General features: G+C 48.6%; 1 protein-coding gene across 6 annotated transcripts in view; it reads right to left on the bottom strand.

Moving 5' to 3' along the window:
- Cdca7l (cell division cycle associated 7 like) overlaps positions 1-4,277 on the bottom strand; it is a 46,521-nt gene extending 42,244 nt beyond the window's left edge. For 2 of the 6 annotated variants that reach the window (XM_050120847.1, XM_050120846.1), the window contains exon 1: positions 3,996-4,276. In XM_050120847.1, the coding sequence (XP_049976804.1) occupies positions 3,996-4,019 (24 nt within the window). In that variant the 5' untranslated portion in view covers positions 4,020-4,276. Of the gene's footprint in view, positions 1-3,995 lie in introns of all 6 variants that reach the window. The other 4 variants (XM_050120849.1, XM_050120848.1, XM_050120845.1 and 1 more) reach the window with 4 other exon arrangements.
- Positions 4,278-14,887: the final 10,610 nt, after the last annotated feature.

Below are 14,887 nucleotides of genomic sequence, written 5' to 3'. Positions count from 1 at the left end.
CCCAGCATACACACACACACACACACACACACACACACATCATCAATGGAACACTACAGAACCCAGCATACACACACACACACACACACACACGTCATCAATGGAACACTACAGACACCCAGCATACACACACACACACACACACACACACACACACGTCATCCTTGGAACACTACAGACATCCAGCATTAAAGTAAAGGCCTCTGGGCTCCTCAGAGATCCAGGTCTGACGGACAGTACTGAAGACAGCATGGTTAAAAGACCAAACAGACTACTATGGCAGGGAACAACACTGGATGGAACTCTCTAGAAAATGAGGTCCAGAGAGTAGGGTGGGCAGAGTTCCACGTCCTCATGTTACTATATTCATACACCATATAAAACTTAGTAAAAGTGTTCCCATGTAAAAATTAATGTTCCCAAACTAACTTTTATATAATCTGGTAAGGCTCCCCCAGCTCCCCTCCCCCCCAAATCAAACACACTAGAGGATCACACCTGTCAGGCCCTGACAAGCCAGCTGCTCTAGCTGAGGAGTGAAGGAGTCCTGAGGGTCCTGACAGCCAAGCAGCCAAGTGCACTGCTGTGTCCCCATATCCTTGACCCATTTTACAGTGTTAGTGACAACACAAAGCAGGCAAAGACTCCAAGTCTCCCTCAGCTCCTCCTGACCCCAAGCAAGGGACAGACAGCAGTTCTGGAAACAATCCCAGCTAGTGGGATGCTGTCAGTTACCCTGGACAAAGCAGCACACTTAGTCTTATCTTTACAAAGAGATAACAAGATCTACTTCACAGAGCTGCAGGGAGAATTAACCTCCAACTTTAGGGACCTAGCACCACATGACTCAGAAAAGGAAGTGATCATTTCCATTTCTTAGGGGAAGAGACGGATGGGTCTGGGCTTAGGCTAAAGCAACAGAGATGGAAGAGGTTCAAAGGACCTTACAGTGAAGGAAATGGAGAGAACAGCATTCTGGTCTTCGGTCTTCTGATTTAACAATGCCTGGGAGACACACACACACACACACACACACACACACACACACACACACGGGAAATGGTCTGACGACCATGAAGAAAATCTGGCGGGAAGTATCAACTGTTAATCAGTCACAAAGTCTTCGCAGTGAGAGGCTACGGCTTTACAAGTGTTTCTGGACACAGAGTGCACATGGAAGATAATCTTTTCTGAGGGCTAACCTCAGCTACATTTACTAAAGATTCCTCTCCTCCATCCAGTTGGAAACATTCCCTGGCCACTACTTTTTCATAAAGTAAAAGGGAAATTAAAAAATCCTACCAATTCTTATCACTCCTCACTAAAGCTAGAAGTCTTTTTACAAACAAATCTAGATGTTGGAGAAAACATCCCCGAAGTGTTAAGGAGAAAGGAAGCGACTTTAGTATGCAGGGAATCCAAAGAGCTCACCGATAGTCTCATTCCTGCACTCTAAACACTGTAAATTAGCTCAACTCGCTGGCTCCTGCTTTTGTCATCATCAAATCAAATACCTGTGACCCCCAAAGAAGTCAATCTCATATGCACGGACTGTTACAGTGACAAATCCTTCCAAAATCCCAGATGAGCCCTGTAGTCAGTGAGCTTTGGGCACTGCAATTTTAAACCAGAAAACCATGAGGTCAATGCCAGAAAGTGTTCTCACCGCCCCATCAGCAGCATGCTTCATGCACCTGCGTGAGAACGCTTGGTATTATGTCCTTCTCAAAGGTTCCAACCTGCAACCTGGAGACACAAGAGTTGTGGAGACAGTGACAGACATTCAGGCTCCAGTGAGCCACACTGTGGAGTTCAGTGCGGAACGGCACCCTCACCTTGAGGTGCACATGGGTATCCTGTCACTCCGGTTACAGTGTAAAGACACAGTGGCCAGCCGACAAGGACCCCAACCCCGGGGTGGGGGATGGAGATCACTGTCCGAGGACAGCAAGTCTAAAACACAGGTGGCAGAGAAGCAGACGTGAAAGTGGTTTGGAATGCACGTGGGGGTCTCCCTGGCTCCGGTTTGGGGGAACACCTTGGGAGTGCTGTGCTTTCCAAAGCATGGAAATTCTATTTACTTCATGTGTGAGATCAGAGTCACTGCCTGCTGGGCTCTGCTACTGTGCAGCCATGGCACCTCAGGCTCTAGGAATTTAACATCTCACTGCCTGAAATGGTCACTGGCCCAGCCACTGCACAGACATACTCAGCCCATTTCCATGAGAGACTCTAATTTGTTCAAATTACAATTATAATAAGATGATAAACAGGAAGATTTACAGAAGAAGAAAAATCATCATCTTAATTTGTGCTGCCCATTAAAAGGCAAAAAAAAAAAAAAAAAAAGACTGTCTTACATATAGGAATTTGCCCCAATTGCTGTTCAATGGGTAGGATGTAATTTGTGAATTATCTCCCCATAGTAAATAGTTTACTATTTCAATACTATCAAAAATCAGCCTCATTGCTTAACAAATAAAATATTCACTTCCACCTACACAGTTTTGGACATCCTGAATTTTCAAAGATCACGAATAAGAATCAAAGCTGCAACCAACTTTGCAGTAAAATAGCAGGTTTTAGAAAGGACACAATAAATTACATTTTTTGAGGACAAGCTCAAATCTCTTCCCACTGGGCTGGAGCTGGTCTGACTGCCCAGCACACAGAGCCCTATCCCAGCACAGCTAGGAGGCAGTATTCTCGCACAGGGAGGAAGTCTAGCACTCAGAAGGAGGTGGAGGGTGGGAGGTTCTAACTGCTGTTTCAGTTGGAGGTCACTCTGGGACCAATGAACTGTCTGGACAACAAAACAATCTTTCCAAAGGTGTTAAGTCCTGGAGAAGGACAGGTTATGTGTTTTAAAAACAGCAGCAGCAGCAATAAATCTAAGCCCGAGTTTGGCTCAGTACTATTGTTCTGGCTTTTATTAACTCCCTTCACTGGACAAACCTGTTAAAATACTCTCACAAACGTCCACTTTCAGAAAGGCATTCTGCAGTCACCAGCTGGACAAAGTGGGCACTGGTAGCTAGACTGTTGGCCAGTTTCAGTTAAGTGCCAGGCCTGAGCAGGTCAGGTCCAGCAAAGCCAGGGAGCTGCTCCTCCAGGCCCAGGCAGACTACAGAGGCGGACCCTGGCTGGAGGTGTGGCTGGAAGGGGTGAGGGGACAAGAAAGGCAACTTCATGAGACATCCCAGGACTCAGGCACAGAGGAATGGCCGAGTCCTTCTCTTTACAAAGGTGCTTTTAGCTCATTTTAAAAAAAAATGCTTTGTTTTCCACTACATAAAAAGGTGTGTGTCCATTGGGGTTTCTTGTGGCTGCTGTCGTTTTTAGAGACCCTGGAACTGTAAACTAACAGAAATCACAACCCCACTACTTCCTGACCGTTCCGTAGACTTCGTAAAGTTTCAAAACTTAGCTGGGCCCATAATGCATAAAGGGTTTGCGCTTTGCGTTTGCGGAAGACTTGAAATCTCGAAGTTCTTAACTTGGTCTAAAGATGTTACCATTGGCCCCAAGTGGTAAATTCCTTTAAAACATTTATGAAAGTTCTAGAAAAACACCACAGCAATTCCTTTTAAACTCCATTACCAAGATCGGGATACTATGAGTCTCAAACTTGTTTTGTTTTGCTCTTAACTGCTTTTTTTCTTAATCTTCCTGATCTCTGTGCCAGTTCCGGCAAGGAAGGAGGATAGCACGTTGCCCTCCCGCGCGCCCCTCCCCCAAGTCTGCGAGCTCAGCGCCCCATTGCTCCCAGCCAGCAGCTCCTAGGTAGGCGTCCCCACCTGAGCATTGGTGGCAGCCGCCAGGCCTTCAGACTCGGAGCGGCATGGCGGGAGCCATGCACACACCTGCAGTACCTAAGTTCGCAGCACCGTGCACTCCGCGTGGACAGCCCCACGCCAGGAATCCGGGCAGGACAGGGCAGGACGGGATGGAAAGAAAGCGGCCGAGGACAGGGACTGGGGGTGGGAAAGCCTCACCTGGGAGCGCGTAGCCTGCTCCATCTTCCCTGCCTGGCTCAGCCTGCGCCCTGCACGCGGCCACCCGGGCTGGCGCTGCCCCGAGCACGCAGCGCGCACAGAGTTTGCCGTGGAGCAGCGCACTGAGTTCCGACGGGGGGACCGCGCCGCGCCGCGCGCTCTGCGCAGCCTCGCACCGCCTCGGGCCACGCGCCCGCACCCGGCCTCCCCACCTGAGGTCCCTGCCTAGCGGCCGGCGCGGGAGCGCGCGCAGGGTGCGTGCAGCCTGCATAGCGGGGAGTGTGGGCGTGCCCGGGCTTCCCCCCATCGCGCAGGGCCGCGGTGGAGCCGTCCGCCCCGGTTCGCGCGGGAGACTCGAGCTGGGGCAACACGCGTTTCTGAGTGGACCCGGTCCACTAAGCCGTGCAGCGCCAGCCTCTGGGGCCTCAGGGCCTGAGTTCCAGGAGGGTTTGGCGGAGGCTACGGAGCCGCTTTTATTTTGTTGTTAGGAAGGGCGGGGTCTCCGCGACTCCAAAATATTGACTTCCCAGTTCACAGAGAAAACAGTCACCCAAGTTTGCTCACCCTGGGCAGAGGCAACGGGCACACTGCACGCTAGACCCCATCCTGTTAGCCAGAGCTTCCCACTAGTGACTAGCATCTACTCACCGTGGAAACGCTGGGCTAGGCCTGAGGACCCAGGAATGAACAAAAGTCTATTGCCCACTAGGTTGGACTTTATGGGCCAGGAGCCATTACCCACCCACAGGGTAATATGAATAACTATACTGATAATTCAAGTGCCAAGTGCCGTGGTGATAATTATGTCATTTTATCACTTAATTTGACAGATAATTGAAATAATTAGTAGTCTAATTCCTACCACTGATTAATAATGATAAATGTAATAATGAAAGTGCACAAACAAGTTAGATGCGATGAAGTAAAAACTGTGGTCGTCTAGTGGCCTAGAATGGGTAGGGGCTGCGAAGACTTAGAGCCCTAGTCAGAAGTATGAAGCATTTAATGAGCGGAGACAGAGGGAGGCCAGAAGCAAGCCTCAGAAGCTGGAAAATGAAATGTCTAAAACTTTAGCATGGGCAGTGGTAAGGTGGTCGCACAGTAGCTTGCCTGGGCAGAATCTCTGTACACTGAGGTAGACAGGTGTGAGCAATGGGCTCTAGCCCGGCCCTGCAAGCGTGGAAGCTCTTCCAGTGGTAACTCAGGACTAGGAGAGGCAGTGTTCACAAGCAAATCCCTTGAAGTTGACCGTTATGGGAGTAACCAATCGCTTTGAGTGATTTCAGTCCTCAAGATGAAGCCCATGCCTGGTGCTGCTCTCAGCTGGGCCAAGAATATGGACAGGCTGGCCATGACCCTAAGCGGGAGCTGACCTTTGTTATTCTGCTAATGAGCATTGTATTACACGGAATCGGGTGATTTATTGTTATACTCATGGATAATGCATCTCTCAGCCCGCACCACAGAAACTTCTAGTTGCAGTAAGTGGTGATTAGCAGAGACCTGCAATCGGACAAGGTGCAGGGAAGACTGCAGAAATCCGGCCCTCAATGGAACATCTGTATGACATTACCCTCCTGAGGCTGGGGTCCTTGCAGAAGATGGGGAGAAAGACTGTAGGAGCCAGAGAATGGGGATGGCTTCAAGGGTGCAGTGTCCTCCAGACACACCAGGGCAGCTGCATGCATGGATTCAGAGAAGATGTGACAGCATGCACAGGCCCATGCAGCCCAGCATGGACAGGAGGTAGCCAAGAAGACTCACCCTCTAGTTGAGGAGCAAAGCTTCCAGGAGAGGGAGAGCCAGTTTCAAGGGCTTGGCCCCTGGTGGGTTGACTTGCTCCAATGGAGCGCCACATATCCGTGAATGTATGGGTAGCACAAACTGGAAAAAGAGAGAAAGAACACAAAATTGTGTGGGGAGGGAAGTGGCGAGAGAAGTGGCAGGTGTGGGAAGACACGGGGGAAGGGTGAATATGGTCAAAATACATTATACAAAATTCTCAAGGACTAAGAATATTTTTTTAGAAAGTATCTGGATAGAAGTCTGTGGTTGTTTGCTTTAGAATGTTTCTTTAAGGGACTGGAGAGCTCACCCAGCACCTAAGAGCACTGCTGCTCTCACAAAAGACCCGGGTTTGGTTCCCAGCATCCACATGGTGGCTCACAGCCATCTCTAACTCCAGTTTTAAGGTGTTTGTCTTGGCCACTGTTCTATTGCTGTGGGGAGACACCGTGATGAAGACCACTAAACAGAAAGCATTTAATTGGGGACTAGCTTATAGTTTCCGAGGTTTAACCCATTATCATCATGGCAGGGAGCATCACGTCGTGTAGGCAGGTGCTAGAGCAATAATGTCGGTCCGTCGGCAGAGAGAGACTCTGGGTTTGGCGTGCTCTTGAAACCCAGTGACACACTTCCTTCAACAAGATCACACCTCCCAATCCTTCTAATCCTTTCAAATTATATTGCCTGGTAACTAAGCATTCAAATATGAGCCTATGAGGGCCATTCTTATTCAAACCACCACATTCCATTCATTGGCCCCCGTAGACTTGCAGCCATATCATAATACAAAAATGTATTTCTCCGACTTCAAAAGTCCTCATAGTTTATCACAGTCTTGACACAGTTCAAAACTCCAAAGTTCAAAGTCTCTTCTGAGACTTGTGGCAGTCTCTTAAGTGCAAACCCCTGTAAAATCAAAGTCAGAAAGCAGATCACACACTTTCAATACACTATAGCACAGGATACATTACCACTCTAAAACAGAGGGGAGGGATGGCGAGGAAATGCAGGACCGCAAGGGCAAACTCCAAACTCTGCGCTCCGTGTCTGATGTCAAAGCACTCTTTTTGTTGTTTTTATTGCGCTATATATTTTTCTCCTCTCCCTTTCCTTTCTCTTTCCTCTTCTTCTACCCTTTCCCATGGTCCCCATGCTCCCAGTTTACTCAGGAGATCTTGTCTATGTCGATTAGATCCATGTATGTCTACTTCCTATGTAGATTAGATCCATGTATGTCTCTCTTAGGGTCCTCTTTGTTGTCTAGGTTCTCTGGGAACCAGTTTTCTTCACTTTATGTCTAAAAGCCACTTATGAGTGAGTACATACGATATTTGTCCTTCTGGGTCTGGGTTACATCACTCAATATGATGTTTTCTAGATCCATCCATTTGTCCACAGATTTCAATATATCATTTTTTTTTTTGCTGTGTTGTACTCCATTGTGTAAATGTACCACATTTTCCTTATCTATTCTTCAGTCAAGGCACATTTGGGTTGTTTCCGGGGTTTGGCTATGACAAATAATGCTGCTATGAACATAGTTGAGCAGACATCCTTGTGGTACAATTGAGCATCCTTTGGGTATAAATGCAAAAGTGGTATTGCTGGGTCTTGAGGAAGGTTACTTCCTAATTTGCTGAGAAATCTCCATACTGATATCCAAAGCTCAAGAGATGCCTCAGAGGTTAAGAGCACTGGCTGCTTTTCCAAAGGACCCCGGTTCAATTCCCAGCAACCACATGGCAGCTCATAACTGCCTGTAACTCCAGTTTTAGGGCATCTGACACCTTCACACCGACATACATACAGGCAAAACCCCAATGTACACTAAATACATAAATAAATCTTAAAAGAAAAAAATCATTCTTCGGAACTCCGACTTCTTCCAGCTTTGTTGACTAAAACATTCTTTTCTCCCTTGGGCTCCTTTTCCACACTGTCAGAGCGAGCTCCCCTTCCCCACAGCCAGAGCTCCCCTTCCCCACACTGTCAGAGCCCCCCTTCCCCACACTGTCAGCAGCTCTCCTTGACAGGATCCACAACTCTGACTCTTGGGTTTCCCACAGCAATCCAGGCTTCACCTCTACAGCTTCACACAATGGCCTTGCTGAGCCTCCATGCAGAGTCTCCAAACACACACCTGGCCTCTAAGCCAAGGAGAAAGAGTCCACACTCGCTTCATTGTTTTCTTGACTCTAAAGCCAGAACCACTGGGAAAAGCGGCCAAGTTCTGCTGCTTGCTTGGCCCTCTAAGGACCATTGTCATTCAAACCCACAGAATGCAGTGTCCTTTGCTGGTCTCTGCTGCTACTGCATAGGGGTAGAAACACACACACACACACACACACACACACACACGCACGCACGTAAACATTCAGACACAAAATAAAAATCAGGCTTTTAAAAATATCCCTTTAAGAGAAAAGAGGCTGTCTATAACTCCTTGAGTGGGTGAGATGAGAACCCTGGCATAAGAATGGCCGTCCTCACGCCATCCTCCCACCCTGCCACACTGCAACGGCACTTCACAAGCAGGTGCAAGAAGACCAGCTGCCTAGGCCCTGAACTTAGAGACAAGAGATGCTCTTCCCTTTGAGAGCTACCTCGCTATATGAAAGGAAAGCAAGGTGCTTATCAATGGCAGGAAACTGAAGCCATGGGAAATCTGGTCAGAACAGCCTTAGCAGAATGAATTCTTACCTTTGTAGCCACTGCACTCCATTCACTAACCTAGTCAGGGTCCTTCCTGTCGGATTTTTACTTTTTGGCAAGGTCCAATGGAGCATGGAAATCTTTTACTTTATCTGAATTTCTATGAACTAAGTTTACATGATTTTCTCCTATTCATCTGTCTTCTGTCAGTTTATTTCATAGACCCACCAGGCCCTAGAGCAGCTGACTCAGTCCTCAGTGTCTGCAAAAGAAGTCAAGTCCTGACACGGTTGCGGAAAGGCTAGTCATGGGTTTTATGTACCCATTTTCTCCAAACTGGAGCATCCCCTTCTTGAGGGAAGTGGGACACTCCTCAGACTCAAGAACCTAAGGGAACTTACAAGATGCCAAACAGTGAGAAGGTTCTTACGGCTCTTCCCCAAGATTAAATGAGCAACAAGGATTGCTGGAGAGGAGAGAGTGCTGGGCAGCAGAGCTGTATGCAAGCAGGCAGGGAGCTCCTCAGATGCGGCTTTTCACTGATGCAACTGTCTCTAAGTCCTCTAGGACCCTCACATACTACTTCTGCAAGGAAACCAGACAACGTGGTTCACTGAGCTAGACACAGGAGTGCTACTCTGTGACACTCTGTGAATACATGTCCCTGTGATTGGTTTAATAAGCAAGCTGATTGGCCAATAGTTACAGGATACAGTTAGGCAGGAAAGCCAAACTGAGAATGATGGAATAAAGAAGGGTAGAGTCAGAGGAGTCACCAGCCAGATGGAAAACAAAAAGGGATAGAGGTAAAAGCCATGAGCCTCGGTATTATTCCTTTAAAAACGGCGGGGTGGGGTGTGTGGACGAACACAGGATAGACAAAACACGCACAAAAGGAAGAGACAGGACACGCGGCTCCCACGTGGGTGCACTTTAATGGGGAGAGGGAAACACGATAAGGGATGGGGTGTGTGGGACACACAAGGGTGGGGGGCAAGAGAGGGGTGAGAGAGAGAGAGGGAGACCTCGTGGAAGCTCGCTTTTAACGGGAAGCGCAAGGTTATCTGGGAGGAATGACCCGCACCTGGGCACGCCAGCGCGCCAAGGTGTTCGTACTCCAGGAGGAGTCTGGGAGCTGTAGTTTCCAAGGAATAACATCCCAACCTTTTTGGTTTATTAAAAAAAAATTAAATGGGGGGGGGTCTTAAGGGGTAGGGAATGGGGGCATAGCCCGGTCTCTCATGACTGCTTCCTGCTGACTTTGGCGTCGAGGGGTCCAGGGGGTGTCCGGTGTTCTGTTGGTCTGCTGGCGTTCTGAGATGGCTGATTGAAGAAGTCACCTCCGTCTGGGTTTTTCTTCTGAGTAGCTGGGTCATCGTTAGGATGCTGGAAGGCAAAAATCGCATTAGTGGAGAAAGAAATTAGGGAGAAGAGATCTGGAAGGTTTGAGATCTGGAAGATTTGTTTGGAAGGTTAGAGGGGAAACTTGGGGGTGGGGGAGGAGTCCTAGAAATGAAAGGAAGAAGAAAAGAAAAAAATTAAATGATACTTATTCCGTTACTGAACCGCTTGTGTTTTACCTGCTTAGGTGGACTGACCTGTTATGTCAAGTGATTTTGTTAAAAAATCTGCTTACCGCTGGAGCCCTTGGCTTTGTATTTGATGATCTGTAATGACAGCTGAATGGTTATTTAGAATTTTGGAGAAGGAAAGGTGCATTAATGCAGGAGGATTAGGTGGCAGATGGGGTAGGAGGGGCTGAGCCTGGTGTCTTTTGGAACTTGAGGGAACAGGGTCCCGTCTGGGTTACCGTGTATGAAGCATTATCTTGAGCTGTGGAAATAAATGGCTTAAGGTGTGACAAGTGGATTCAGTGGGAGATCCCTTTTAGCTTGGCAGCTGTGGGGGTTAGAAGAATCTGCGTGGCGGAGAACAAGAGGGAGATCTGAGGGTGGAACGGTTGGGGGGGGAGATTTCTGGAATCTGTTGAAGGAAGAGAGACAAACGGCGGAGAACGAGAGGGAGATCTGAGGGTGGAACGGTTAGGGGGGGAGATTTCTGGAATCTGTTGAAGGAAGAGAGACGGGTGAGGTGTCGCGCAGCCGGGAAGGGCGGGATGGGGCAGTCCCAGGAGGCCAGGGGAAAGTAGGGGGTACAGTCTTGGATGGTCTAGAACCCATGGCAAATTATGGAGCTGACCACCAGAAGGCACACGGGGGTGCCAGGAACACAGTAGTTCTGGTCACAGGCGTCCCTGATAAGCAGAAGGCCGTGGTTGGCTGACTAACTGTCCCAAACCCGGCAGCAGACAGGGAAGAAACCAGGCCGGGAGGAGCTGGTAAGTGGCCCGACCTCCTGGCCGGGAGGAGGCAGTTACGCCGTTTTGGGGCTGACCGTACAGCCGGAAGGTGCCCGCTCCATTAGCGGGCCCGAGACGTGAAAGAGAGGAAGGAAGAAAGGAGGAAGAAAGCCAGGGACTCCAAACCCTGGGGAGAACGGCTGAGAGCACCAAACTCTCAGTGGCGGCAGAACCAAATTTGCCAGGGGCAGAAGGCCAGGAGAGGAGCGGGGAGGGAAGGCAACTCCGCCCCGGTTTTACCAGGGGAAGCCGGCCGGACGTCCCCAGGCGTACCAAGGAAAGAGAAGCCCACGGGGTAAACTCACGAATCAGTTGGAGATGGCCGTGGTGAGAGGCGGTGGCTGTAGGTCCCAGTTCTGACTCTGTGTCCGGCGTGAGGTCCCGGACTCCGGGAGGCGCCAGAGGCCCAGAGTCCGGACCTCGGGTGGAGAATCCGGCACGAAGAAGTCCCCAAGTCGACAGCACCAATATTATTCCTTTAAAAACGGCAGGGTGGGGTGTGTGGACGAACACAGGATAGACAAAACACGCACAAAAGGAAGAGACAGGACACGCGGCTCCCACGTGGGTGCACTTTAATGGGGAGAGGGAAACACGATAAGGGATGGGGTGTGTGGGACACACAAGGGTGGGGGGCAAGAGAGGGGTGAGAGAGAGAGCGAGACCTCGTGGAAGCTCGCTTTTAACGGGAAGCGCAAGGTTATCTGGGAGGAATGACCCGCACCTGGGCACGCCAGCGCACCAAGGTGTTCGTACTCCAGGAGGAGTCTGGGAGCTGTAGTTTCCAAGGAATAACACTCGGGGCAGCACATAATTTAATAGAAATGGGTTAAGTTATAAGAGCTAGTTAGTAATAAGCCTGAGCTATTGACCAAACATTTATAATTATATTATTATAATTATAATATATAATTATACATTATAAGCCTCTGAGTCACTCTTTGGAAAGCAACTGCCAGGACAGGAAAACTTCACCTACATAGATGGGACAATTTCTTTGGTTTTCATTATTTTATCTGAAGTGGAGACCCATATGTTCACATTATCCCAGGCACAGTGACCCCACAGTCTACCCTATTAGAGCAGAATTTAGCTGCGTGGTGGCCCCTGACAATTCAGCCAAGAATCCACCTCTGAAAGAGAGAGCCAGAGGCCATCTGGGAAATAGCCCAATACTCCTTAGCTCATTCATAAAGGTCATGAATACATAAGAAGGCAGCCAAAGAAGATAGCATATGAGTGCTCACTATCTCTTAGTCTCTTGAAATAAAACATCCAACTCCTTGTGATGAGTCTTCTGTAGCAAATTTTTAACCAAATAATGACTTCCGCAAAGTTTCTTTTCATGTTAATTAAGTAGGTGCCCCAACCTCCTGAGTGGGAGTAACAAGGAAGTGTTAATAAGATAGTGTTACAGTTTCAGTGTAGCCTCCTTTAAGAGGGCACTAAATAGCATGAGAGATGAACAGCTGTATAGTTAGTAATGCAATATTCTGAGTTCAGAAAACACTACATCAGGATGAAATTCCAATGCCTGTGGGGCTACCACGAAGTCAACTGGTGATGGGGGAGGCTAGGTTTACAACTTAGAGAGATCGGAAGCATTGCAAGGATTACCAGACACTCAAGGGAGGCCACGTGGAGAGCTGGGGACTAGGTATAAAAGCCCCAGGCAGAACCCTAACCAATGCAAACAAAACAGACCCTTAGTAAAATCTAAGTCACCTGCAGGTTGTATCTGCCAGCCCATGGCAACAGTCAATGATCAGATGGTGGTAGAGGAGATAGTCTGATGGAGGCTGCCTTCCCAACAGTGAGACTGCTCCAAAGGGAGATCATAACAGCAGCCCCCTCCCTCCACTTAGGTGACCACAACATTGCAGCAGTGACCAGAAGCAAATTCTGAGTCCTGGGAGCAAACTATGCAGTGGTACCCATCTGACATCTCTGCTCTTTCTTTACGATGAGAAAGTTGTAACTTCAGGCTTGACAAAATTTGGAGTAGGCAGCTCCAGACATCCATGTTCAAATCTATCTTCTCCTGAACTGTTTTCTCACATTTGTGCCTTTATGCAGGCCATTTAAAAAACAAAGATTAAAAAAAAAATTCAGGCTTTCTTTTTAAGAAACAAATCCCAGGGTCTCATGTAGTCCAGGCTGGCCTGGAACCTGCCATGTAGCTGAGGGTAACCTTGAACGCCTAATCTTCCAGCCTCCACCTCCTTGGGATTACAATGGCCTCCTGAATTCAAACTCCAATTAAAATGGATGAAAACAAGGTTTTCTGTGTGTCTCCATCCCAGCCTGTTTACACCTGAGCCTCTCAGTGGCTCCCCACTGATACCGCTGTCTCCTCCCAAGTGTTCTACATTCCTTTCAAGTCTTAAACCTGGTGCAGCCCATGCTGTAATCCCAGCACTCAGGAAAGGAAGGCAGCCTGGTCTGCACGGTGAGCTCCAGCTCCAGGATCTGCACAGTGAAACCCTGTCCCAAAAGCAAAACAAAAGAATGCCCCTGCCCCACAGCCAGTCTCTCCCTTCTAACATCTATACAGAGTCTAGACTCGACCTGAGGGAATCTATCCCAGATAGTTACTCAACTCTGAAAGTCTGAATGTATTTTTAACAGCGTTCTGTTCTGCTCTCCGAATCCTGTCTGGATTCTTTCATAGCATTTTTAGCCACACTAGCTCTTGCCTTTGCTGCGTGTAGCCCAGCACTCGGAAACCTGTGACCATACAGAACTACCCTTAAGACTATGGAACGATGCCAGTACGCCCCGACCAGGCTCAGTCCAACAGTGGCTTCAAGGCTATTCCCATCTGTGTGTGAAATGGGGGCAGAAACCAGCTGGTCCGCACACATGAGAAGTCTTCTTAACTTCTCGAATGAAATCACAGTGATTAGCTCGGTCTCGCTAGACTGTGAGCTGCAGCAACAGGAACAAACCAAGGTCCATATGGGGCAACTCACAACTGAATATAACTGCATCTCCTGGGAATCCAAAGCTGTCTTCTGGCCTCAGTGGGCACTGCACTTATGTGCATCCCCACACATGCATATAAATAAGAACAAAAATAGCTAAAAAGGAATTTCCTAATTCCAAATCATCACAGAACGTCACAACACAAGGGGTAAAAGGATTCTAAACATTTTCAGGAAGAGTATATCACAAGTCCCTGAACATACCAAGTTTTTCATACAGAAAGTGAAGGGTAGGCTTGGCCATGTGGTTAGCAGAGGTTCTCCTGGGGGCTTGGTCTGGGATGTGCTGGCTGAGGAGGTAAAATGGCAGAATGGAGCGTGTGCTCTGAGTACCCGGATCTCATGGGTCCTCATCACTGTATCTGATTGCCAAGGGGGACTGAGGCTGAGTGTGTGGAATTAACATGCGGGTGGATAAGTCTGAGAGTCGGGCTCCTTTCTCCACGCTCCCACAGAGCTGAACAAGTGGAAAGGCACCATGCTAAAGCCCTTGTTGATAGGCTGAGAGAGCATGGCCACGCAGCACTCACTGGGCAGACCAGAGCTCTCATTAGGCCAGTAGAAGCAATGAAGCCGCAAGATCCCGGCCACAGTTCACACTGGTTAAGGGACTCCAGCAAGAAACCGACAAATCAGAAGATTGCAACAAGAGAACAACAACTGTGAACATCCTTGGACTTAGTGGAGTTCCTGTCTGCCTTGCAGCTAAAAGAGAGCAAGTACCCAAAAGTGAAAGTTAAGATTGTTAATGGATAGCAAAACAACCCAGGCACAAAAGAGCAACACGCTAAAAGGCACAGCATATGTTGGTCAGATCATCGATAGGGCAGCCACATCTCAAGGAACGGGAGCTGTGTTTTCAACTCAAGCAGGAAAACAAAGGCTCTGACAACTCGAGAATCCTTTCTGAATCGTCACAAGGACAATGTGTCAGAGAATACATTGTTGTCAGCGTTAGTGACTAACAGTGGTCTGAGTCGAGCTGAGAGTTCACCAGGATGGGCCCAGAAATGAGTGGCTGGCTGAAGGCAAAACTCAAGGTCAGTCAGTCCCTTTCCTCTATGGTGTGTGTGCGTGCGTGGCCGAGACAGACAGAGGAGTGTGTAGTT

Source organism: Alexandromys fortis, unplaced genomic scaffold (assembly GCF_014885135.2).
Source record: "Alexandromys fortis isolate MF-2015 unplaced genomic scaffold, M_Fortis_MF-2015_v1.1 scaffold_182, whole genome shotgun sequence".
Classification (NCBI taxonomy): Eukaryota; Metazoa; Chordata; class Mammalia; order Rodentia; family Cricetidae; genus Alexandromys; species Alexandromys fortis.
The sequence above is the reverse complement of the archived record's forward strand: the minus strand, read 5'-3'. Positions and strand labels throughout refer to the sequence as shown.